At 38.2% G+C, this 26778-nt stretch overlaps 1 protein-coding gene across 12 annotated transcripts in view; it reads left to right on the top strand.

Moving 5' to 3' along the window:
• ELAVL2 (ELAV like RNA binding protein 2) overlaps positions 1-26778 on the top strand; it is an 89573-nt gene that overhangs the window by 51080 nt on the left and 11715 nt on the right. For all 12 annotated transcript variants that reach the window (XM_058043160.1, XM_058043165.1, XM_058043154.1 and 9 more), the window contains one exon: positions 16554-16657. In XM_058043160.1, coding sequence (XP_057899143.1) covers positions 16554-16657 — 104 coding nt within the window. The remainder of the gene's footprint in view (positions 1-16553; positions 16658-26778) is intronic.

Genomic DNA, 26778 nt, shown 5'->3' with positions numbered 1-26778 from the left:
CAGCTGCTGCTGTGGAGCTTACATGTTGGTTGAAAGTTTGCTCCTCTTACATACCTTTTTAAAAAAAATCTGGGCTCCTGTTTGTTGTGTGGCTGTCAACTATCTGTTGCATTGTGGTGGTGTTTATTTATGGTCAATGCTACAGGCTCAGGGGGTACAATTTTCAAGTCATGTCTATGTGACCCCTTTAAAAATTTCATAGGCAGTCTAGGCTTTTGCAGTCTAGAATACAATCCAGAGTACTGTAGTCTAGTCTACAGGACTGTGATGGATACTCATGTAGAGTATCCATCTATCCATGTAGAGGGAGGATCATGTTTCTGTCTCTTACATCTGTTTCCATAAGATTAAAGCTAACAGGATATCTTCCTTAATTTTGTAGATTTCATCTTGTCCTCTTGAAGATAGTAGTTTCTCATATACTTTGAAGTATTCTCTCATTTCTGTGTTGTACAAAGTGAAGATGTAAAAAGCAGCACATGACTGAGATGTCTAAAACTGTAGTTCTAGAAAAACTGTCTGGAAGTTGAATACTTCCATAAAATTCTTGAAGCAGCTGTGTTGATATTTTGCAATTAAAGTTTGTACAGAGAGTTTTAGTTCTCATGTGTGTTTTCAGTCTTCATTGAAGTACCATGGTAATAATTGCAAAGGATTCTGAGTTGGTCATGGAAATAAAGAAATATATAGAGCTGGACATGATGCTGTCAGACAGAGGTTGTGTTCACAGTAGTGACACTGGTCACAATTCAGTGTGGGCCATGTGTATGCGTAGAGTCAGTGCGACATTGGGAAGGGCTCTGCTCTGCCAGATCCTTGGTTATGGAGCACTCAGCCTCTTCTAGTGCAGGGTCAGAGGAATAGCTTGTCAGAATGCTGAATTATGGAGAGCCAAAACAGCTGAGGCTATGACTTAGAAAAGGACTTTCTTTTCTGAGGGGCAAGTGTCCTGTTTCAGCAGAGCATGGCTGAAACATCAGTTTCTTAGTGATGGCTCTTACACTTGCTGTGACTTGTACAGCAGTCTTTTGGTGATCAAGGGAAACCTATTTGCGTCTGCAGTGGAAGCAGTGCAAAGTGTGTTAACTGGCTGCTTGAATCTAGAACATGTGAAACTTGTTAAGCTCTGTAGTGTTCACTCCTTTTATCATAACATTGTAAATGTTAGTGTCTGGCAAGGGCAAAGCTGTGGGAAACCTTATGCCTTGTCAGTGCTACTGCATATCTAAAACTCCTGACTTTGAAAGTGATCTCAGTTGAACCTGGGCTGCCAGTTTCTTTCAAGTCTTTTGTCACTGTTGCTCTGAGCAGTCTTAGTTTTCTCTCCAGCTCTAAATCTTTCACTTCCCTTAATGGAAGTCTAATTTTAGGGAATCTAAACTAACCTTATGGGAAGATGGGGAAAAAAATGTGATCATGCTTTAATCTGAGGCTCTGAATTTGAGGCTTACTACTGCCTTGAAGATAAAGTAGGAAGCAAAGTAGGTGGGTCTTGGCTACAAAGTAGGTGGTTTTTTATGTCCCTGAGGAAGCCGGAAGATATGGTGTGGCATATCTGTGGAAGGGCTTAGTGTTCAAAGTATTTACAGTGCAGAAAGTTTTAAGCATTCCCATGGCAAGAAAAAAAAAAAAAACATTGAGCCTGGTAGGGCAATGAGTAGCTGGAATTTCAGGTACTTGCTCATATAGTATGAATGCCTGAGACAGAGAGGACCGCATGAATGATCAGAGCACACCAATGTCATCATGTTTTGAGAGAGGCTTGCTATCTTTGTTAAACTCCTCAGGTCTTTTTCCTTGTTAGCCTTTACTCCCAGTGTGTTTGGTGTTTGCAGTCCTATATCACTCTAATGCATCAGATGTTTTTACAGGGTTTTGTGCACTTGGCTGAGGAGTAGAGTAATTTGGTAGCTAAAGGAAGAACTAGTTGAAGCTGCCTGCTCTTTTGTAGCGTTCTGAGTCCGTGATATGCACAGGTGCTTGCTAACTGCTGCTGGGTGGTGTGCTGAGATGAGTGAGTTCTTGTCAGCCTGACAATTTCTGATCAAGGCAGGGTTGTGAACAAAAGCTGCTGCCTGGAAAAACTGCATCTTGCCAGTAGAATGTGTTGTGCAAAACGTGACTAAAATGTGAAATTAAGACTAGAAGCCAAATGGGATTGGAGGCAAATTTCTATTTATATTAATTTATATGTATTTATCTGTCATGACCAAGTGCTCTCTGGACCATCTTGCTCAAGACCTTGAAGCATAGATCTTCTGGGGCAAGGGAGCGTTGATTATAAAATCATCTTTTAAATTTTCAAGTTTGTTTTGAGCTCTGCTGATGTTAAAATGCAGTTTCTGATATGGCCTAGGGACTTGGTGAGTTATAGCACAAAGTTAATAAAATGAGTTTGAACTTTGTGTGCTTGTTGGAGAAAAGTGCAGCAGCAGAATATTGGCTTACTTAGCCAGCCTGGGTGCTTGAAGTACCATCCTGAAGGGATAATTCTGGAAGAGTTAAGAGTCAAACCAGCTTTATGTCTGGATCCAGAGCGTAGCTAACATCTTAAATCTGCTGAGGGGATGTAACTGTATGGTCTTCAGGGTTTCTTTCAACCCAGGCAATTCTGTGGTGTTTTATACTTCCGATGGCTTTTTAATATTACCGAAAAGTATTTAGCAGCATTTACTGTACCTTTCCATAGTAAACAGCATAATTTATTGCACTGCACATGTCTCCTGGAAATGAGTCATGTAAACAGGTGAGGATGAAGGAAATTGTTTCAGCTTGTGTTACTCAAGATAGCACTTAATGTCTTTGTACTTTCATGTGACTTTCATGTTACACAGACACAATACTGTTTTGACCTTTCAGAAGTTCACAGGCTTTGTTTTTACAAGTAAAAGAGGTAGAAAAGACCTGTTTGACTAAACCTGCCAGGGGTTCACTCATAGCACCAACTTTGTGGAAACAAGCTGTTTTTAAAATGATTATTCATCATATATTAACTTGAATTAATGTGTTGATCTCGATATCTAGCATAAGCAAGAACTTGATATTTTAAAAATTTAATTATTTTTATATGACTCAATACAATTAGGGATCTTTCTGATCACCAAGTCACTGTTTTCAGCAAACACTGAGCTTTTTGATGGAGATAATTGCAATATACATTATCTTGCACCTTACTGCAAACAGATTACCATTCACTTTTGTGAGTGGTTGCCATAATTCACAAGAAGCTTGTGAAGGCATTGAGATTTGCAAACTGGCATTGGTGCTGTAGTGGTGTGGGCTATCTAGTGTGCTAGGGTAAGGTTCTTTGCTTCCACACTGGGAGTCCCAGGCTGCCGGTTTGGTGTATCTTGCACTATTTACTCTTTCATACCTGTATGTAGTATATGTTGCTGTTACATCTTAGTGATCCTGGGCCAGCTGTTCGAGTAAATGTTGATGCTAGTGGAAGCTGGTGTGTGAGAGAGACCTTTTGTAACTTGAAGTTCTTATGGCATAAATGCTTTTTAGGGTGACTGTGCTGTGAGATTAGAGCAGAGTATTTATAATAATGAAGGTATGTTTCCATGATGTCTGCCTCAGTTTGGGTAGTGATGTAAGTGACCTGTACACCCTGACGCTCTTTCACTCCAAGGATGTCATGTGGATTATAGGGACCTGGATATCCCTGCAGAAAGTAGGTACTTCCTCTCAGCCTCCACAAGCTGTGAGTGGTAATTAATAAGACTTCAAGCTGTAAATGGTTCCAGTAGGTTCATGGTTGGTCCATTATGTGTTGGAAGCAGCTAGTATATCGTGTAACAGAAGCAACACTTCAAAATTCATGCAAGAAACTTTCTAGCTGCATGTGTTTATTTTCTATAAAATATATGTATACCTGCATTTGATTTTCTTTTATCATGGTACTTCAACTGGCAGCTCTTGCTGTGAAAATTTGCTGGACTGCCATTGTGGTTTTCTGTGTACAACTGCAGAAGAGGGCTTATTATACTATTCTCTGTGGAATTTTTCTTCCTGCAGTATGTCAAGTCAGAGTGGAAATAGAAAGCTGTAGAATGCCGCAGAAGAAAACTATACAAGCCTGTGGTTTTAGTGACCTAATACTTTAATCCACAGTAAAGAGAAAATAACTGGGAGGGCTGAGATATTGTATTTCATTTTAGGATTCCTTTAATTTTTTTTGTAAATCTACTAATTGCCACAGTTATCAAGGACACAGCCATATTATCTTCAAAATTTTTGTGCTATTTACCAGTTGCTGCAATTACTTTATTTTTTACCTTTGCTTATTTCAGGCATCTAGCAGCATTTACTAAAACAGAAGCGGGTTTGTAATGTGAATTCTTTCCCGTCTTCTGAGTTTCTGGATCTATTGTAGAGGAGGTTTTCTTCGTAGTCTTTGTGGTAGCTTTGTGCATATTAAACCAAAGCCCTTTTTGAAATACACTTGCAGCTGCACAACGGTTATGAAGTCTTGCATCTGTAGTAAGATGCATTGATTATTTAGGCTCCCCACTCTTCCCCATCACCTTCTAAACTAAAAAAGCCACACTTACTTATGGAAGAAATTCTCTCTGTTCATGTAGGAATTAATTGCTGTGGAGACATAGTTCAGTTTCAAATAACAAAAACTTCAGCTTTTCTCAGTGTATTTTTTTCCTATGTCCATTTAGCAACTGCAAAAGGAAATGGCTTTTTCCAGCTACTTAGTACTGCAGATTAGCAGTTGTTCTTGTTTGTTAATTACAGCTGTTAAAATTGAAAAAAATGTGCTCCCCTTGGACATACTTTCAAGCACATATTTTTTGAGTTGACAGTTGAGACTTCCACTAGGGAAAAAAATTGTTTTGAGCACAAGTTATCATTTTTCTACACATTTTCTTTCAGCACTAAAAATCAGAAAAAATCCAAAACCCAGGCATGCAATAAAGTAACATCAGTAGTTAACCTATGAAAAAAGCTCCCTAGAGGGGGGAAATATTTTTCAAACTTAGGATCATGGCACTTTTCAGGATATCTTTCAAAATTCTGAGATTAAATATTAGGTAAAAACCTGGACAAAAAACCAAAACAGGAGTTCCAAGGTAGTATGTATTTTTGTGACGTTTGGGAAAAAAGGATGCAAGTTCAGGTGTGTCCTGATTTTGGCTGAGAGAGAGTTCCTTTATTCTTAGCAGTAGGTAGAGAGCTGTGCTTTGGAATCAGTATGAAAATAATGTTGATAACACACTGATGGTTTGGCTGTTGCTGAGCAGTGTTTACCCTGAATTAGAGACTGTTCACTGTTTCGTGCTGTGCCAGTGAGCAGGTGTGGGAGCCATTGGCATTTTAGGGACCTGATCTGGCCAAGGATGTATATTCCAGTCCATGGAACCTCATGCCCAAATTATAAACTGGGCAAGTCACTTGAAACGGGTGCTCACAGTTCAAGGATAGGATTTAGTATAAGCCAGTGGATGATGATGAGCAGTTTTTTTGTCTATCACCTATTTTCCTCAGGGTTTCTCTCCTTTTATTTCCTTTTATTAGTGGTATTGCATGTTACTTTGTTTAAATTACTAAATTGGTCTTCACTGGTGAGCTTTTTTTAAAATTCTTCTCCCCTTTTTGACCAGGATGTGAGGGGGAGTGTTGTTAGTTGTGGCTGTGTGTTCTTAATTGCCAGCTGGGTTTAAACCACAACAAAGTGTCATGCCATATTTTTTCTTGGGTGAGCACATTACCACAGGTTTTGAAACCCCAGGAGTAGAACAAAGTGCTTTACATCCACTTGCTTATTTAAGATGACTAGGTGGACACAATAAGACAGAATATTTAGCACTGCTGGCTGTATTCCTGACAAGGAGTAAATAGACTGCAAAAGACAAAACTGAATTGCCTGGAACATGTTACTATTAATAGTGGTATAAATTAAAGGGTATAGCTAGCTTTCAGAAAAGTATTAGGTTTGGCAAATTTCATGGTATTCTTTCACCTTGGAGTGGTAAGGATCTTCTCCTTGTAATATGACAGGCTAGTTTGTAAGAATGTCTGGGTGTCTTCAGTCTGCATTATTTGAAGTAGGTTTTGGCTGTCGTATTTTTTGTTATATTTGAACCCAAGGCAATAATGGGCATGATTCTCAGTGTCCCTCCTTCTGTAGTGTCCATGGGATTTCTTTTGCCTGTGCAACAGCATGCACCTTTCCATGCAGTTCTGCTTTCATCCACACTTTCCGACGTTGAGATTTTCTATTTGGACATGGTGGATCTCTGTTAATAACTTTCAGCTGATGTCTTTTCTGGCTTGCTGAACATCTTTTATTTGGCTCATGTAATGCTTAGCATCCATGGTACCCACCCAGCATGAACTTTCTCCTTGTGCTGCAGGAAAGAACCAGAGCTGCCCCATCACTTTTGTATCCAGTAACAACAGGCTTAAGTTGATGAAGCACCAGATGATGATGTTCCTCACATGTGAAGAACCATAAGTTATAATGCAGAAGGATGGTACCAAATTAACAAGGAGCTAAATTTGGCTGAGATTAGATGCAAACTACTTGCTGTGTGTCAAATACGTTGATCAATGTTTGATCCTTTTCATTCTTTCTTCAACCGTCATTATTCCAGATTTAGATCAATAGCTGAGAAATGGTTTGGGAGAAAGGCATTGGAGTATCGAATACTAAAATCTAGTAGTGATCATAGTTTACAGGTGTTTTCTTACAAGCTTCCCAGCCTCACCTGCTCAGTGATGTATGACTTGTGTGTTCAGTAAATAGAATCCATCTGCTGGAACTATAAGCAAACTGAAATTAAATTAGGGATTGCCCATTGACTTATGCAGGTTCCCTTATTTTGCTAAGCTACTTTTAAAATTCAGTTCAAGCCTTAATGCAAAGTAAAATATAGTTTGAAACTTGAACAGTAACTTACATTGAGTAAATAGAAAGGTTGATGGTATCCTCTACTTAGGCATTTAGCTCTTCTTGTTGGACCACAGCCACGTAGGGAGTTTCAGATACAGTACTGCACTTAATTGAGTTGTGTATCTGAGTGTGTGCTCCTGGCCTTATTCTGTGTCAAGATAATACTGTGGTAGTCTCCGTGGCATTAATCACAGATGGCAGTATTGGCTTAGGAAGATGAGGAAACTTTTTTGTTAAAGAGCTGGTGCCAACTGAATGATGCTTTGTCTTGGCTCACAAGTCCTCTGTGGGGTTGTCACTCTGCAGGATCCCTCTGCCACATTGTAGAGCATTCTGATGTCTTAAATTGCAAATCCACACAGACAAAATGAATGTTTTGTACTCTGTTTTTACTTTCTAAAACTCTATTAAGCTTTTCATGCTTCTGAAGTTGGGCTGGAGTCTAGTAGTATTATCTTTTCTATGGCCACGCTTGCTTTCAGGACTACATAGCTACTACTTGCAGCTTTTAGGTTGATCTTTACATAATCCTGTGGGTTTTCTGTAGTGCCACTTTTTTGTATTGGTCATGGAACATATCTTCATTCTGAAATTTTAGACTTGCAAAAATTTTTTGAGTCTGCGAGATGAATTCTAATAACAGATTCATATATGGTCTTCATATGTTGTCAGAGATGTTTCTTTTAACAGTGTTCTTCCACCAGTGCATACAACCTTCGGAGTGATGAAAGGCAGAATAAAACCTAATGCCAAGTTTCTGTGAACTTGACTCAGTCCTGATTACAAAAATATGAAACTGGCTTTTTCTTGCACTGGTTTAGTGGATCTTTGCCAGTTAACTTCATACACTGAGACAGAAGTTTGTGACTTTAAATACAGTGTAGTTTATTGAAAACACTGCTTGTGAAATGACGACTTACAGGCTGGAAGCAGAAAATTCACTACTGTTCACTAGAAAATGGACTATTCTCTTTCAGTCAAGGTCTGGATGACAGTTTTTGGAGGAGTTAAACACTGAAGGTGGTGTGTGTGTAGCTGAAGTTAAGTTACAAAAAGAAATAAGATCCTCGCTCTTCTGGAGTTCCTATGAGTTCTGTTTCGGTAGAAATTCATTGTAGACAATGAATTTTAGTTCCTTTATTAACCTCAGAGTTTTGTTCTTCACTGTGATATTGATGCAAATAGTATGTCCCATTTGGAGTTTCTTTCAAGACAGGTTTTTTTACCTGTAATTTCTTCTGTGATATTGAAGTTCTTACTGGTTATATTCCTATAACTTAGTCTTTTGCAATAAGATCTTTTTTGCAGAAGTTGAAATAGCCTTATATGTCTGAAATGATGGTATGGTGATTATTATAGAAAAATCCAAATTTTTTAATGTATGCTTATCAATAATTTTTGGTTATCCTGTGGAAATGTATGAATGTGTTATTTCCTATTCAGACTTCTAATTTTCCAGAGTATGATTAGTCTGTGATTAATTTTTGTGTTAGACCTTGAAATTTGTTTTATACTTAATAATGGTATAAAAGGTGTTGTGTATTAATTTTAAAATGTACTATTAATGAGGTTGTAAACATTTTGGGAGATTTTTTTGTTTTTTTCTTTTTTGTTTGATATGCCTATTGGGATGGAATTCCATAGACATATCAATTAGTGAATTCAATTAGGGACTGCTTTTCTTACATTACTTTTACCTGACAATGAGATCTCTTCTTGCTCCATAAAATGAAACTGTATATTTCATAGAACTCATTTTGTCTTATTTGATCAGTACCTTCTGAAGAGGTTTTGAGAGCTTGACTGATTGTAGAATTTGTCATGACTCTGGTTTTTGTGGAAAAAAAATTATTACCTGATACTGTTAATTATTTGTTTTGTTTGACCTTCAGACATTACAGGAACATTTAAGAATTCCACTAAGATGCAGGATTATCTGGATACTCTGGTAATGTAATCAGCAATTGCTTCCAAAAGCTAGCTTGCTCAGCCCTTTCACCGGGCATTCCATAGCTGTGATGGGAAACAGCAGCCAAGGACTCCCTCATGTGGTGGGTGTCCCAGACTTTCAGAAGAATTGTGCTGCATTGTCAAAGGGCTGTTCTGGTTCACGCAAGTAGAAAGTGTGTGTTGAAATGATGCAAATGGTTGCCTGTGGGAAGAAACGCAGCAGTGGAAGCTTCTAGTGCATCTTCTAGTGCTGAAATAGCTCCCCTTTGAGCACCTGCTAGTAATCTGGTAATAATACCACTGTATACTAGTGGAGCAGTGTTGGGGGGAAAAAGGGTACCAGCTGCATGCTCAGGCAAAGAAGTTCTACAGCACTGGCTCTAGATTCTGTCGGGGAAGATAGAGCTTCTCAGATATGCATGCAGGACAATTATCTTTCAGCAGCAGCTATTTAGAGAGGGTAGTTATGAGAACACAGGTCTAGTAGACAGCTAGACAGCAGGAAGCATCAGAACCAGGCTTTGTATAGTCCAGAAATGTCTAGGGTCAAACCTATTGAAATTTGTGCCCAAAAAAACTTCAGAGAAGACCTAGTGGAATACCAGGATGTTTTAAGCAGTCATGAAATAAAACTGCTGTACCAATCAGCTGGTGTTAGGCAGAAAGCAATATCCATTTTTCTCAGGAGCTATGAAATGTTGCAGGACTACTGAAAAGGCAGCATTTAAGTTCATTGTGTGTTTGTGAGGGACTCCACCTCTCTTGAAAGGACTTATTTAACTACTGTTAGGCTAAAAGTTGTATTCATCTATCTTTCAAGTCTTTTAATGTATATCATATAGTTACTGAACACTTTCATGCAAAATTAACAGTTGAGATAACTGAACTCTTAGAAACATAACATAGTTTGTCTTGGAAGAGAACATGAAAGATCATCAAACAGGGATGATCTTGGACATGGACACTTTCCCGTAGAGTAAGTTATTCAAAGCCCCATCCAGACTGTTCTTGCGCTTCTCTCAGGATGGGGCATCACAGTTTTTCTGGACAACCTGTTCCAGTGTTCTCAGAGTAAAGCATTTCTTTATTACACCTGATCTAAATCTTCCCTCTTCCAGTTTAAAGCCATTACCCCTTGTCCTATCACTACATGCCCTTGTAAAATGTCGCTTTCCAGCTCTCTTTTAGGCTCCTTTTAGGTACTGGAAGGTGCTGTAAGATCTCTCCAGAGCCTTCTCTTCTCCAGGGAGAACAAACCCTGTTTTTTTAGCTCATCCTCACAGAAGAGGTTCTGCAGAATCCTCTCCCTGCCCTGCTGGCCACACTGCTTTAGATACAGCCCAGGACGTGTGTGGCTTTCTGGGCTGTGAGTGCCCATGGCTGAGTCATGTCCAGCCTCTCATCCTCCAGAGCCCCCATGTCCTCTTCAGCAGGCCTGTACTCACTCCATTCTCTGCACACCCTGTGTTTGTCCTTGGGATTTCCCCAAACCCAGGTTCAAGACCTTGCACTTGGCCTTGTTGAGCTTCATGCGGTTATCACAGATGCACGCACCTTTCAAGCTGTCCAAATCCCTCTGGATGGCACCCCTTCCCTCAGGTGTATCGATGGTGCCATGCAGCTCAGTGGTGACAGCAAACTTGCTGAGAGCACCCTTGATCTCATGGTCCGTGTTGGTGACAGAGTGGAACAGAGACAGTCCCAGTAGGATATTACAGCCCCATAGGATATTACTTGCTGCTTGTCCTTGGTGTCCGCTTGGGCATTGAGACATTGGCTGCAGCTCTTGGTATGTGAACGTTCAGCCGATTCCTCAGCCACCATGGAATCCTTGTTTCTCCAGCTTACAGATGAGAATGTTGTGTGGGACAGTATCAAATGCTTTGAGTAACTGCAGATGACATCAGTAACTCTTCCCTCACCCACCAACACTTCAGCCCTGTTGTAGGAGGTCACCAAGTTTGTCTGGCAGTTTGCCCTTAGTGAAACCATGCTGGCTGTTGTCACCTCTGTTTTCCTTGTGTCTTACTATAATTGGAGGATTTGCTTCATGATTTCATGCCCAGAGATGAGACTGACAAGCTTGTAGTTCCCCTACTGTATTTATTTCCCTTTTTGAAAATGGAGTTTACGTTTCCACATTTCCAGTTAGGGGGAACTTCATCAGACTGCCGCAGCTTCTTAAATATGATGGATAGTGGTTTAGCTATTTCCTTTGCCGGTTCCCTTAGGAAACCCATGGATGTATCTGACCAGGTATTACAGACTTGTGCACCTTCAGGTTCCTTAGATGGTTTTGAGCCTGATGCATTTGTACAGTAGGTGATTCTTCATTGTCCCAGTCCCTTCTTTCCTTCTACGACTTAGGCAATGTGGCTGGACCACTTGCTGGTGAAGACTGAGGAAGGAAAAGTTGTTCAGTATCCCTCAGACTTTTCTATATCCCTGATAACCAGGTCATCTTCCTGTTCTACAGAGGACCCACATTTTCCTAACCTTTTCTTTCACCAACTTCCCGTGTAGATGTTTTTCTCGTTTGCTTTGACATCCCTGGCCAGATTTAATTCTTTACCTTTCAGAGAGGGTCCTATCCCACTTTAAGGAATGTTGCTGCTACCTTTAAATGCAAAACATTAAAAATGGATAAATGTCACCTCTATCACATCTACTTTACATGACCTCTTTTCTCTCTGGATAACATCTATTTGTTCTGAAGCAGAGGATTTTCTTTGGGCTTTTACAGCTGCGTGCATTATTTATAGTTTATAGGAAATATTTATGAAACAACTTGGGTAAAATACAACTAGTTTATTTGTGTTTCTTCTCTGATAATATTGTGAATTAGTCTGTGTATTTTTGAAGCTAAAAAACTCATCTTTCAAGGCACAATAGTAAATGCAGGAGCACTGTGACCATAGCTATGATTTCCTATTTAGTTACTTCAACTTGAAACTTTTTTGGTCTTTTGGTGATAGGTGCTTGTGAAGTCTGTCTGCTTTCCTTTCCTAAATACTGAATTAGTGTGTTCATTACTTGTTTTTTAATGGTAATAATTACTTCATTTATGCTTTTCTGATGTACACTTGAATGTCCAATCAGTCTCTTGAGCAGTCTGATTAGACTGATTAGAATGAAATTGTTTGAAATAACTTTTTGCCCTTCCCCTCTCAAAATCCATTCCATCTATTGACTATAGTGCCAACAAGCAACTTGGCATTATCTAATTAATTACTGTTTAATTTGCGACATCATTCATGTTGCTCAAGTCATATTTATGAAGCTCAAAAACATGCAATAAAAATTGAACAGTTTCCCCTGTTAAACTGAATAGCATAGCGCTTTCTGCACCTTTTCTTGTAGGCCACAAGGACTGAACATTTGTCAATCACTAATGGATATGGTATGTCTAGGTTCAAGGAAATGCCTAATTTAAATTTTTTTTGCCACTTGTGCTTGAATTTGACATTGTTACAAGTGTCTGCTACATAAATCATTAGTAATAATTGTGAGCCTCCAATGTGAACTTTCAAATCATAGCTTTTATTCTAACTTCTTTGTTAGAATAACAAAGTAGAGGCATGTGAGATGCACTATTTCCACAATGCGGCTTTTGGTTTTTCAGTTTTTTGTGTGGCTTTTGATTTTTCAGATTTTTGTGAAGGAAATTCAGGTCAGACTGCTTTTCCTCATTTATTTCCTCATTCCTTTCCGGTCATTTAATCATTCTACTTTTCCTAACCCAGGTGACTTTTACCAATCATTTAACTAACTGTCAGGATTTCTCTCCACTATGTTGTCTAATATGCTTAGTGTCAAAAGCATAAAATCTAGCAGGAAGTTTACAGAAACATCTTTAAGCAGGTTTGTGAAGTACCCACACAGACTGTCCAGGAGATTAAGGTCAACTGATAGTTAAATAAGTATATATACACTTCTTTATTTGGAATAATCTGTATTTAATAATACTTGTAGATCTGAGTTATGAGATAAAGAACTAATGACACAGGTAGTCTCTTGTCTGTTAAGGCTGAGTAAGCCTTAATTTCAAAGATCCTCAAAAAGTAAAACTGGTTATTCAAAATAGCTAAACACATAGTGTCAGGCAGAGCACCAGGGTAGCTGACTTACAGAGGTGTTAGAGTTTTTTCAGACAGCGTCATGAATCACAAATTGGGACACAAAGCCAAGGCAAGAGCCTAGTGGAGTTGACTCTGTCTTAGTAGGAGACTAAGCAGCTTTTTGATACACATTCAAGTGTGGGGGTTGTTTAACTTATGGGTAGCTATAGATTTACCTTCTTTGTTCTGTCACCTTTTTACAGACTCAGACACATAATCTTTTTTTAAGCAAATGTGTGTTCTGCCGGACATTGCTGTCTTGGCAAATGGAGTTTGGTGTGGAAGAAGTACTGATGAAAGAGTCCAGTTTTGTCATTGTTCAGTCCAGTTCTTATCTTCAGGCAACACAGCTACTTATAACATTGATTAAATACTGAAGTTCCTCTAAAACATCCTAAGTGGTGAGTGATTTGGTTTAAATCTAGCCTCTTCTCCTTTTATCTTGAAAGCAAATGTTTGGACATTGAGGAATGAGGAAAAAATGCACAGAAGGAGAACTAGTTTGAGCTACCCATGCCAGTTGCCTCTAATTTTATTTGAGTAAAATTTGTGCATGGTGGATGTGGTGGTCTCTGTCTGAAATCCACAATAAGATGAGACTTCTCTTTAGTAGTTGCTGCCATAATGGTACTTGAATAAGTGAAGTTCTTGTCACTTAGAAATGCAGTTCTTCCTTGTAACCCACTTACTATTTTCCCACCACCTGTCAGACATAGCTGGGAATGAGGTATCCAATGTGGTGTTTGGAATAGCTGCTTCCACTGCATTGTATTAATGCTTGTCTGAATTTTTTGGAGCTCAGCCATCTGTCTGTGAACTGACAAACCACTTAACAAGAGGTTAATATAAGCAGGAAGATGTAAGTGTGGTTCCTCAAACACTGATTCCAGAAATCAGTTTTGATTTAAAATTATTTGCATTGCTTATTCAAAATCAACATTTATCTTTCTTGTGTGCTGTTGAAGATGGTGATTTTTGGCTCTCAATCATTGCTAATGTGTAATTAAACCATTAATCTTCAGGCAAAATTTTAATGTTTAAGTTTTGCATTTTTCTAACCTTTCTAAATAAATGAGGATTTTAGAGAACGCTTCGGGATTTTAGGTGACAACCTGAGTAGAACAAAACTGAAGTAAATAGAATCCCATTTACAGATTCACTGAGGGTGAAAAGAACTTCTGGAAATAATAGAGTCATTTTGTGTTTCTCAAGCAGATTTTCCTTCAGCAAGTTGCTCAGGTCCATGTCCATTTAGGCTCTTGAGTATCTCCAGGAACGGAGACTTTACAGCCCCTTAGGTTTTCTGTTTCAGTGTTCTACCATTCTCACGGTGAAAGCTTTTCTTTAATTGTAAAATCACAGAATAAAACTCCATAAAGTATTTCAGACTTGTTCTGAATAAATTACTGTGTTTTTTTGGTGCACCTTTCAAGGCTAGTGTCCTAGTATTTATCAAATTCAACTAATAGAGTGTCTCCAAAAGAATGGTCATGAATTGAATCCTTTGTAACAGCTAGGTAAGCTCTTTATCTGTAGCAGTTTGGGTGTTTTTTATGTGTAAAGCAGAACACATCAACAGAGAGGGACAAGAGAAATAATTTTTTCCCATCTTTTTCTGTTAGATCTGGAATTAGTGTTCTATTGGGAACATCCTGTATGAAATACCTTTCTTTCACTTTGAGATTTTAACATCTTTTAAAGTTGTCATTTAAGAGGGCTCCTCAGGAGATTAATAACAAAATACCTGAAATCAGCATTTCTGTATTAGTAGATAACACATCACATAAAATGAATGTACAAAAAGAAAGATTCCTCTTTTCTAAGATGCTGTTGGGAAGAGTTTCTGCAGACAGTGCAGACACAGTGGGAGTGATGGAGGTGACAGGTACAGAAATTGCTCTACTGTAATCAAACTAATGAGTAAAAAGGCTTCTAGGATTAGAAATGTTGCAGTATCTAGGCAGAGCTGTAAATGAATAGATAAATGCTTTTGGGTGTTTCCATATGGTTTGTTACAGAAACATGACAACTGCTGAGGCTAAAGGCATGAAGATGGTGGAGTCTAACCTCCTGCTCAGAGCAGGGTTCTCTAGAGCAGGTGCTCAGTCTTCTGTCTTATTGGGGTTTGGATTCTCTGTTAATGTGTGTATTAACCTGTTCACAGATCCATCTAGACAATTTATGTTTGCCTGAGGTGCTTTGAGGAGGAGATATGAGAGAATGCAGGTAGCTTTGGCGAGTGGGGTGGTGCCATGGCAGGTGCCTTTGGTGCCATGGCAGGCATAATAGGTGCAAAATTGTAAATGCCAGTGATGGCATTACTAACTGATGACTAGTTAGTAAACCCTCTTATGGTATTTAAATAAATGCAAAATTTCCTGCTGTTTTTTTTGCATTACATACTTTTAAATGCATACTGTATAGATACCATACAAGAATTTGATAAAGCATGAATTCTATTCTATCTCTTTTGGACAATGAATGAATATGCCATTTGTGCTTTATGTAATGTAGTGTACCCAAGCTAATCATTCTAACTAGCATTTTGTGAATTAGATATGTTGGATGCTTCCCTATGGCTTGTTGACAATTTTATTTTATCTTGTTTTGGTATCTTAAACCCAAAAATCTCAAACCAACAAATTAAAACCACCTCAGTGTATGGGAGCTGGAAAGATTTATGCTAATAAAGGATAGTATTCTTGCGAAGTATATCTTTTCACTATGTTAAAATTTTCCACCTATTTGCATTCTTATGCACTGAAAGTACTTCTAAAGTAGGATGCTAGTTAGGGATAGTGTACTGTAGGTTTTGAAGTTGTCAAAAGAGGACTACGGCTAAACTCAAGTGTTTAGGCAAAATTAATGATTAGAAAGGGGGCTGTTGTTTAGAGATAAGAACTAATGAAAAATGCTTTATGTCCCACTGTCATCTGAATTTCCAGCACTAAAAAACCCTGAAAATAATACTGCACCTTTGGCTGATAGTTAGTTCTTGATCAGATACTTGTACCTTTTGTTTTGAATGTTGGAACAAAATGAGCCCTTAAACTTCTTGTTACTGAAAGGCTCTATGTAGTGTATGAATAATATCTGTAAATTTTTTTGGCTTCTTATTTGGCTCAAATTCTGACATTGAGTGACTTTCAAATGCACTTCATTTTCAAGCAGTCCAGAATTTTGCCACTATACTACTTCTGTTCTATAAAAAAGTTTAAGAGTAAGTAGTGGATTCCTGATATCACTTTAAACTTGATGCTTCTGTGCATTCTGTAGTGTCAAACAGATCATAATGGACTTCTGAACCTACTCTTAGTAGGTTCAGTAGGCATATCAGTTTTTAAGTCTTGCATTAAATTTGAATGTAGTAATTTTTATGTTGATCACAACAGAGGAAGGTACATGAAATCTACCAGTGTTAGTAGAAAAATTAGAGGTTGTGATGCTTTGGAGTGGGAGTTGTTCTTCAATATAAGCAATATTTGCTCAGTGTGTATCTGTAGGTTACAAGTAATTAGCTATTCATTGTGTGGCACTGCAGTACTAATTATGTAAAACCCTTTTATGTTTTTAATCAGGACAGAGCTTGGGTTATGGTTTTGTGAACTACGTTGACCCCAAGGATGCTGAAAAAGCTATCAATACCCTGAATGGATTGAGACTTCAAACTAAGACTATAAAGGTATGTAGGGTTAAAATAATTTAAAGAAACTGAACTGTTTTGACTTCCTGATTTGTTTGACAGGTGCAACAAGCATTCAGCCAATGTCAGTAGAATAAACAAGGATTTAATGTAGTAAATGGTTCTTTGTAGTGTTTATATTTAGAGTTAGATTAGGTATAGAAAATTACATTTTCCTAACCAACTTAACACTTTATATGTACAGTTGAATTGCTTTAACTGAGGAATTGTTATATACCTTAGTTGAAGAAATGCAATATTGCATGTTGTTTGAATACTGTCTGCTTCCTCATTTTCTGAAAGATGGTGTAACTTCCTTAATAATACTTCAAGTTTTATGGAGCTACTTGTCCCTTTTAAAAATCCTTACAGTGAAATGCTGAAATAACTATTGGTTATCTATTAATTACTCTATTTCTAGGGCTCTGGTCTTTACATCTCTAATGTTTGGTATTCCAAATTCTTTTTCTTTTATGTTACAACTCCTCACACTTGTTTACTAAATTCAGTTTCTAAAATTTATAGAAACAAATCTTAAGAGTTACTTTTCTCATTTCTTTTTTTAATCCAATAACAGAAGACTGAGGATACTCATTTGAGCAATTGAGCTCTGAAATTCTGAGAGAGTAGATTAAATAAAATCGTCAGGAAATGCAGACTTTTGAACATGTTTCACAGGTGTTGGTGCCTGAAGGCAATGTATGTTCCAACTAGCTCATTCTTCCTCATTAAACAGCAGTGTTTGCTATCTAATCACATGGGCATTGGCTCCCTTCTAACTAGAAGCATGTTTGAGACATGAAATAAAATTCCCCTCTAAAAACATTTGTGCTTAAAAAGCAGTGCAGAGCACTGAAAGACAGTTGAAACAAAAAATACCAGTACCTGTAGTGTATTCATAAGATTTAATAAAGTGGATTATACTATTTGAAACTTAAATACTGCTTTGTAAAAAATGGGGGCTCATGGCACACAAGTACAGTGGATGAAAGATGTGGACAGATGCTTATCTGCTGAAAGCTCCCTGTGTGTTTCTGGCAGATGTCTTGTCCTCAGTCCTCTCTCATTTTCTACTTTAGGGGAAAATTGAGCAAAGGAATTTTGTGCTCCAGGGCTTTTGAAGCTGTCTTTTGTGTGGTCGTGAGAAAGGGAATCTGTTTGTATTCCAGTAGTATTGTTTGGTGTGTAATGCCTTGGATTGGGCCAACATTACTTGTATGTCCAGGATGGTTCATGGAAGTTCTATTGACTATGCAGGCAAAAAAAAAAAAAGGAGGTGGTTAGAGGAGATCAAGCCAGGTCTCCCAAATCAAAATGTTCCCTTCAAGGGAGTTGTGGTAACTTACTCCATGCTGGCCATATTTGAATTTTTAATCCTCCTTCACCTTGCTAAGTGATTAATTAAATTTTCACATTTAAAAAAAAAAGGTGAAAATGGAGCAATGAGACTAAACTCAGTTGTTCGTACATTAGATATCTTCAGCTAAAGCAGAGCTGAAACTTTGGAGTTGTCATAAGCCAAAATGATAGCCTCTTTGCTAAAATAAAGAAAATCTCTGTTTAATTAGAGAAAAGTATCTTTAAATGATTGTTAATGTTTCCAGTAAATTCTGGCTCTAGTTACCAGTCCAGTCTGTTGAACTTCAGCAACACCTTTCAGTGTCAGTGGGCATGATTTGAGTGCAAAAACTGCTTTACTCCTTTATTTGTTCCTTTATTTTCTCCTCTTCCCTCTTGGACGTGGTGTTTCAGGCCAAGTTTTTTGTGATAGATCTTCCAAGATCACAGAATCATAGGATGTTAAGGGGTTGGAATGGACCTTAAAGATCATCTGGTCAAAACCTCACTGCATTTATCTGTGAAGCAACAGAAGTGCCCAGCCTACTGTGAGGCATTTTGTAGCTCCTCAGATCAGCCAGGGAGCAATGGTGAGCAAAGGGTCAGGTTGATGTCCAAGGTGTTTTCTGCCTCTGTAGGAAGGTCTTGGCTGAAGGAAGTCTCTTATGAGGTCTCAATCAAAGGGCCTTTGTAGAGGTTACTTCCTCTTTATAGACCACAGTGTTCCTGTTTGTCCAGAGTTGGTAAGTCAATGACAAAAACAAAAATCAAACAAACAAAAAAACCCCTCCCCCTCCCAAAAAAACCCCAAACCAAGCAAGAAAAAAAACCCCATCCTGTTTGATAAACTCAGAATCTAACCCATAAATTTCAGCTTTAAAAAATGTAACTGAGATGTTTATGTATACCTTCATATGAAAAATCATTGAATAGGAGTTCTAGTGTATATTTAGGTTTCAAAAGAAAAAAATTAGGGGTTTGTGTTCTCTGTGCATTTTTGGGACTTGTGCAGGAATGCTTAGTACTTTACTAGATTGATGGTTCAAGTTTGCTCCTCATTAGTATATAAAACTGGAAGCCACTTTGCTGGTTCAGTCATAGTGTGATGTATCCTCACATTGTGACTGAACTCAGTGTAATCCTACTCAGAGGAAGCTGACTGTCCTGACCCTGATGTGTGATGCACTGGATTGGGGTTGTGACAGATACCTCTGATCCTCAGCTTCTATCCTGGCCTGCACGTCATTGGATATATTTTTTGTCATCCCTAAGGGCATGCCACTTAGTACGTTCTTGAAATAAAATGCATTGAAAAATGTGGATTTGCAAAATGCCGGATTATGGGTTGGGTTTTTTAATATTGATAGCAGCACAAAGTCCTATTACCTCTTCCCCTTTTTAAAAGAAGATCCTGTGGAATGCTTCATGGAATACTTTACTGAATTTTTTGCAAAATATCTCGACCAATTTTCAGGTGTATAACTCCAAAGCAAGGATTAGCAGACTTAGTCTTGTCTAACCTGATGGCTGTTGTATTGCTTTCTGATTTAAATGAATATTAAGGGTGGGTGTATACTCTGCTGGTGAATCCACTTAGGGGTGTGTTAGATATGTGAGCCCTATCCAGCTAGATGGTATGCATCCATTATTATACAGTGCCCTTTGTTGCATAATTTGTGGTTTATTTGCACTGTAAACAGGCTTATGTGTACTGCACATAGCCTGTGAAGTTTGGGCTTCACTAAGTTATGCAACTTTAGTGTGGAAACAATCTCATCTTATAAAAGGTAAAATATTTTCTGTTTTGGAAGATGATGCTGCTGTTAAGTTTATCTCTGTTCTATTTAAGAGACAGTAAAAACATAGGGTTTTATGCCTGGGGTGATTTTTCTTCTTACCTTCTTGCTTGTCCGTAAGTTTTTTTTCATTTAGGTTCATTCTGGGAAGATCAGTTCTTACCAAATGTGGAAAACTCAGAGAAACAAACTGGTTATGAGAGTCACTGATTTACACATAGGGTTAAGAAAATGGAGTGAATGTTCTTTTTTCTTGGCTTTTGCTTGGGAGATGAGAAGTGCTCCATGGCTTCCCCTTCCCTTTGTTAGGGTTTTTTTTTTAATGAAAAAACTCCTGAAAAGAAAAAAGATCCAAGTAAATTTATTGTGAGATTATCTGAACAGAAATATCTTTCAATGTGAAGTAAAAGAGTTATGCATTAACAAGAGAGTGTTTTAAGATTCACTGTCTAAAAAGGAGTGGGAAAACAAAAGACCTCTCTGGACTGGCTGAGAGATGTGCGGGGTGGTGAGTGGGAGGCAGCTTTTTATGTAGACAGGAAAGACACAGGACAATATTTTTGACTTTTCTTCATGGGTGTTAGGCTGCCTTAATGATGGACGCAGTCCTTTGTGGATTGTAGCTGCCAGGGGGACCCTGAAGATGACAGTAATGCTGTGCTCGTTCCTCCCTTTTGAGTGCTTGAAGTGGCAGAACCCCTGCATGCACGACCTGGCGTGTCTCTTAATGCAGAATGCTGATGAGACATGTGTAGACATGTATGCAAGTATGTGTTGGAGAGGGGGGAAAAATAGTTTGTCCAGGCTACAGGCCTTAGAGTTGTCTTTTTCTATAAGATAGCATTTATAAGTTGGATGTATTCTACTTAGCGTAAAGCTGCTTAAAAGTAAAATTTAATAAGGTTTTCCTTCTCTGAAGTTGTTTGGATTATTGAGATGTTTACATGGGTAATTATTACCTGTCAGGGGAATAGGAATTTAAGGAATATTTTATCTAAAGATTTAAATCTGTAGGTTTTCTTCCCACTCCTTTATAACTCTGCATGTAATAAAAAAACAGGCTTAATGTGTGACATTCTTCCAACTTCCTATTGGAATGAATTTGACAAATTCTTTGGCTATAAATACAAGATGTCCTATTTTGCCATCATCACCCAGTTGACTACCCTACTGTAGAAAGTTGTGTGATGAGAAGAGCTGCTTAAAACTTCAGTAGAAGGGTGAATACTAAGTGTTCAGCTTTACAAATACTCCAAAACGTTCTGTATATAGCAAGGAAAGACTTGAAGTGAGTGCTGTGCTGTGAGTTCATTAGTGTTCTTCGAGTCTTTGTCATTAATTCTTGGCATTATGCAATGTGATTTCACTTGGTGTCTTGAACTACTACTAAGATTTACAAGAAGATTCATTGTAAAGGAATTATCCTCTAACTTAACTGTTCAGTTGGTGCACCCTTAAGAAATTTTACCAAGAATAGTACTCTTGAAAACTCTTCAAACACTTAATGGAAAATAGCAAAATACTAAAAAAGAGACTTGCTAGTTTGATTTCTGAGTTCAGTGCAACAGATAAAAGCTATTGAGACTGTTCCTGTCTTCACCACTGATACATGCAGAGAAAAATTTTTCTAGTGTCCCTTTTTTTGTAGTAATTCTTTGATTAACTAATGTCCTTGGGTAGCAATGAAGTATGCACAAGTTGTGTAAAATCTCTGTTAAAATACCAGAGGAGAGTGAGCTGTGAAGGTGAGAGAATTAAGATCCACTAGTATTAAAGAACATTGATCTAACGTTCTAAGGATTTGATCTAAGGAGCAAAAGGGAATCCTGTGTGGAAGTTTAAATCTAGTGAGTTTCACTGATGTTTTCAGTCAGCAAAGGCTGAGAGAGGCTCTGATGCCAGAACAATTTAGCAGTCTTGACAGAGTAAATAAATACCTCAGGACTGTATTCTTAAGGCTAAATTGCACTGTGCTAGCAGACCTGAAACAGAACAATTTGTCTTGGAAGAAATCTAAAGGTGGGGGTTTTTTCCCTTAAATTTCTACAAGAGTTACATAAATTAAAATTATGCAATCTTTTAGCTATGTTAAAAGTTAAAGTTTTGAGAGCATTTGGATTTTAATATACACACACACATCTTTTCACTCCCAGGTAAAATTTGTTCTTTGCTGAAATTCAGATCTCCTCAGACTTTGAGTGTTACTTACCCACCTTAAGCTGGCTGCTTGTTTTTCACATAGCTGAATAATATTGAGAGGAGAATTCAGTTCTTAGTGCATGTTGCTGTCACTTGCTGTAAACCACATTATGGGCAGGTGTTTTGTTGTCCATTCACTCAGAGCGCCAGGCCAGACCATAAAATGTGCTGTCCTCATGGTTAGCAATGGCAGTTTGTTTTCTGTTTGAGCCCCAAGTTCCATGTTGCTGCTGATTAGAATATCTTGTAAGGGTGCATCCCTGTTTCTCTGAGGGGGAGAATCCTTGGGCCAGTGCAGCTCTCCCTAAGGCTGCTGCACAGCTCTGCAGCCAGAACACTTCAGCAGTTCAGGAAGGTCTTTCCTGAGCTGCTTAGGCAGTTCCTGACATAGAAATGGAGATGTTAGAAGGGGCCAACAGTACTGTGTAAAGTTGATGGAAGTCTGCTAGCAGTGTTCAGAAGCCAAGTCTTAGGCATGTAAAAAGAAGCAAAGAAAAAAAACCCCAAAAACTAAAAAGCCAACAAAAACCTGCTTGTTACTACTAAGATTGATGCTGCATCTTTGTGTCCTACCCTCCCCATGCTTTGCAAAGTTCTCCAAGAAGGTTGTGGTTTTCTGCATGGATTCAAAATGCTGTAAATGCCAGGTATGGAGATCTGTTACAGTCTGTTGTTTTGAGGGGTATTTCTCCTTTGTTTGGTTGGGGTTTCTAAATTATTGTTAATTTATTTTGTTTTAAATCCAGTATCTGTCTTCTTTGTAAGAGGATTTTTATTAATATAAAACATGTTTATGCTTACTTTTGAGATTATGGTAGTCTTGAGACAAATAGACCTTTGTTAATCTAGCAGCTTTCAAGCTTTTTTGTCATATTAAATGTTGACTCTCTTGTCTTTCATTCATGCAGTAATAGTTTTTCCAGAAGGGTTGCAAGATATTCTAGTGAAGTGTAAGTTGAATGGATGTGTTTTCTGCATTTCTGGATGTGTCTATGGAATAGTGCAAGAGATGCCCAAGTGTTGTGTTTGTCAGAGTCTCTATCAGTAGTAGAAGCTTCTTAGGTATAACCTGAGGTTTACTCATTTCCTTCAGGAGAATAATTGAGGTCTTGTGTTTAAGATTCTATTCCTGTTTATATTATTCATGTGGAGGGCTTAAATTATACTCTGTACTCCTATCCTCCTTGAAAGTTAACTGCTTTTTTTATTCCTAGTGCATCTGAAATTCCTGTGCTCTTATTTTTTGGGCATGAGTAGGGATCAGAATTACAAATGTGAGGTACAGGAGAGGTCTTTTGAGACTCTTACGAATATGATAAGTAGGAAATGTTTGGAGACTTGATCTCCTTTCAGTTCATATATTTTATTTGTACCTAAATTCTAAGTTGAGTATTTCCTGTTTTTAGCAAGATAGTGATAGTTGCAGACTGCAAGTTTTAAAGTGCTCTTCTGTACTAGTCCTTCTAAGGGCAAAACAGAATCGCTGTTCTGTGAATGTAGTGCATAATTCCCACATCATGTTTTATAGCAGTGAACTTGATAATTGTTTTTCTTTTATCATATGCTTATGACTCTGATTTAAAACTGCTGCAGTATCTTGAGACTTCTGGGAAAACCTCTGCTTCTGTTTCCATCAGTGGCAGGATTTTCAGCTGGCTTCTGTTCTTAGCACATACATACATACATTTGCTTCCAACTAAGTGGATTTTTGGGTGTAAGTCACTTTAGACCAAATCTTCTGAAAGCCTGTTTTCTGGTCTTCCTCTGTGCTACATACAGCAGCATTTTATGAGGGCTTCCTCTTTGAGCAGTGTCCTGTCCTTAATCGGTTATGTATCCTGAGGAAGACTTCTCGTCCGAGTTCCCTCAAATATATAAAGATTGGTCTTTAGTCTAAATTTGTCAGGTTGGTCCATTCATGCCCTCAGCTAAGTGGCAACAGATGTGGATCCCATGACCCACCTCAGGCCTGTGACTCTGGCATGGGTTGTAGCTGTCAGAGCTGGAACGCTTTGAGGGGTGAACTGAAACAGGGAAACTCTGATGGTAATGCTAAAATATTGTTGTTTCAGTGTCTTTTTTTTCAATGCATTCCTTATTGTACAGCAGGCTGTAAAATCAGGACCTTTATGAGATATGGTTGTGTTTATCAGCTTAATCTACACTTGTAAGTGAGCTGTGTTGAGGTCTTTTAGTTCCACAGACGTGGATGTAAGGGCAATCTGGGTTTCCAGTTTGCGCTGTCCACAGAAGTGTGCGACCGCAGGCTTCCACCATGAACTCAGCATGTGCATGTTCAGTAAGGTAGTCTTGTGTATTGGGAAAAGTGGCCTTGGAATTTTGTTTGGAGTGGAACAATCCTTATTTGAGGGGAGACAGGAGGTGGACTGGATGAATATACAGCAATATACTCTCCCGTTTCGGGCAACAACCTGTCACCGGCTAGTGAGAGCTGAGACCTCATCTTTGTGGTATGCTGCCACATCTTCTTACTAGACATCCAATTAAGAAGAGTTCTTGAATCGTGGTAATGCATACAAATTTAAGTGCAAGTTGAGAACGCTTGCCTGGCACAATGGCCTCTGAGAACATTGCTGTAAGAAAGAGCAGTATGTCCTTGTTTTTACTGTGCTTGCTGAGGAGGCATACCTGTTCCTAATGTACTCACTTTCTCAATATAAATCTGTCTGCTTTGGAGGTAGGTTTTTTTACTTATTTTCATATGGACATACTGGATGGTAGTTTTTTGTTGGAGGTTTTTTTCCCCCACAGAAACATGTATTCTAAAAGAACTAGACACTACTCTTAAGGACAAGTTGTGTTTTAAGCAGAAAGATTGCACTTGAGCTAGTGAATGTGAATATTTACTGAAATACTGATTTTAGCATTTAGAGATTTCAGATTTAAAGATTTAGAAGACTACATTAAGTAGAGGTGTTTAGGAAAAAATTATATTAAATTCATAAGTTTTTGAGAGAATACAAATAGTTTATGTTTGTATTAATAATACTACTAGTCTACTAATAATAAGATAAAAGAGCTTGAAGCATGATACTGAGGTGTCTATAGGTAGTGGCAGATAATAAGAAAACTGAAGCATTCACTTGTAGGTGCTATACCTCTATATAATTTTTTTTGAAACTTCTTTGTTTAACCTGCTTTCCCAGTTTTCACTTGAAAATTGTGAATCAGCTCATCCTGTTGTTAGGAAATTAAGTATTAAAGCAGTGAAAATATTTGCAGTTCTAGAAACAAGTGTCTTTCCTACTAATTGCAGTGGAAAATTTCTGTAAAACTGTTTTTAAATTGGTATCTCCAGAGTAGTGCTGTTCAATATTGTAAAGTGTGTGTCATCATTCAATATTTAAAACTGCAGGCTTTCAGACTGTTTCTTGACTTGCCTTGTGTTCAGTGGTTTTGACATCATGTAACTGAAAAGTTCACCTATTGAATTAGATGTGGAATGAAAATCTTGGCACAGTTTTTAATTCGGTCCATATAAAAGTTGTTTAAAGAGACTAAATACAGAGCTATCAGCAAGCAATTACTGAATGAGCAAACTGACAGGATATAGGTAGGGAGATTAGTCTGGAGAGTCTCTGCTTTAAGTGTGTATCACAAGTGAAATGACTGGACTTTGATGTCAGAAATGAAGAGGTCTAAACTCTAGGCAAGGTTCTTTTAATAGGAATTTTATACCAGTAATATTTTGTGGTGTCCTTGTTTTTCACTAGTGCTGCTGACTTAAATTGCATCGTATTTCTGAAGTTACATGTTTCTTTCAGATTTTTTGCCTGGCCAGTACTTCTGGTGCTTAGCAAGATGATCAAATATAGTGTACAGATATTGGTGGTGAACCACAGATTTTGGTTTAATATTTGTTATTGCTGTGACTAGTGTGCCCAAATTCAGTGTGTTGGAGTAGTCACTTGAAGGTAGTAACAGTGAAACTGGATATGTAAGAGTATTGCTTCCATTTACCTGCACTTGACTGCTGTGTTAAACAGTTTGAACTGTTTTAACCAGAGAGGGCATGGGTAATACTGGACCAGCTGTCATAATGCAAGAGCTCATACTCTCTTACCAGAGGAAAATGAAAGAGTTTTGCAAAAGCTGCTTTGTATCTTGACAGGGACCAGTTCTGTAGCATAAGATAAACTTGCAGTAAATTAGCAAATATTTTGTGCAGGTTTCTTCTCTTCTGATAAACTCTTTGTAAATTTATATTTTTATATGTGGCAGCATGTGTCCAGCAGTGTGAATTTCCCCTTGAAAGACAGTGTCTGCATGGGTTTGGTAATTCATTATTTTACTAGGACTAGTCCTGTTCCCCAGGCAGTCTGTCTCCATTCCTTGGCCTTGAGTCTCCTTAAAATCCTGCCGAGTGAGGCATGGAAGTTTATTTCTTAAAGAAGCTCAGGGCTAAATGGGCAAGTAGAACAAGTTTGTTCATTCCAAAAGGGTAGCTGTCACTGTCTTTGTTGCTTCATTGGCTGAATGATGGCACACTTTACTCTGTTTTCCTGTAACTTTGATCATAGGTCTTTAGCTTTTGTGTGGCTCTCATGTGGAAAGAACAAGGCAGTGTGACTTGCAAGGTTCCATGCTGGATAGCTGCAAGTTTTCGAGGTCAGTCCTCCTCAACCAGCACAAAGGTACCTTGCACAAAGCCTCTGGGTGGAACTTGAAGGATCGCAGCAGTGTTCAGGGCACTGCTTATTTCATCTCCAGCGTGCTGTCTTCTGTTTTGCTTCCATAGCAGTCTTAAGAGTCTGCTGGTCTGTGCAG

Source organism: Melospiza georgiana, chromosome Z, assembly GCF_028018845.1.
Source record: "Melospiza georgiana isolate bMelGeo1 chromosome Z, bMelGeo1.pri, whole genome shotgun sequence".
Classification (NCBI taxonomy): Eukaryota; Metazoa; Chordata; class Aves; order Passeriformes; family Passerellidae; genus Melospiza; species Melospiza georgiana.
The sequence above is the reverse complement of the archived record's forward strand: the minus strand, read 5'-3'. Positions and strand labels throughout refer to the sequence as shown.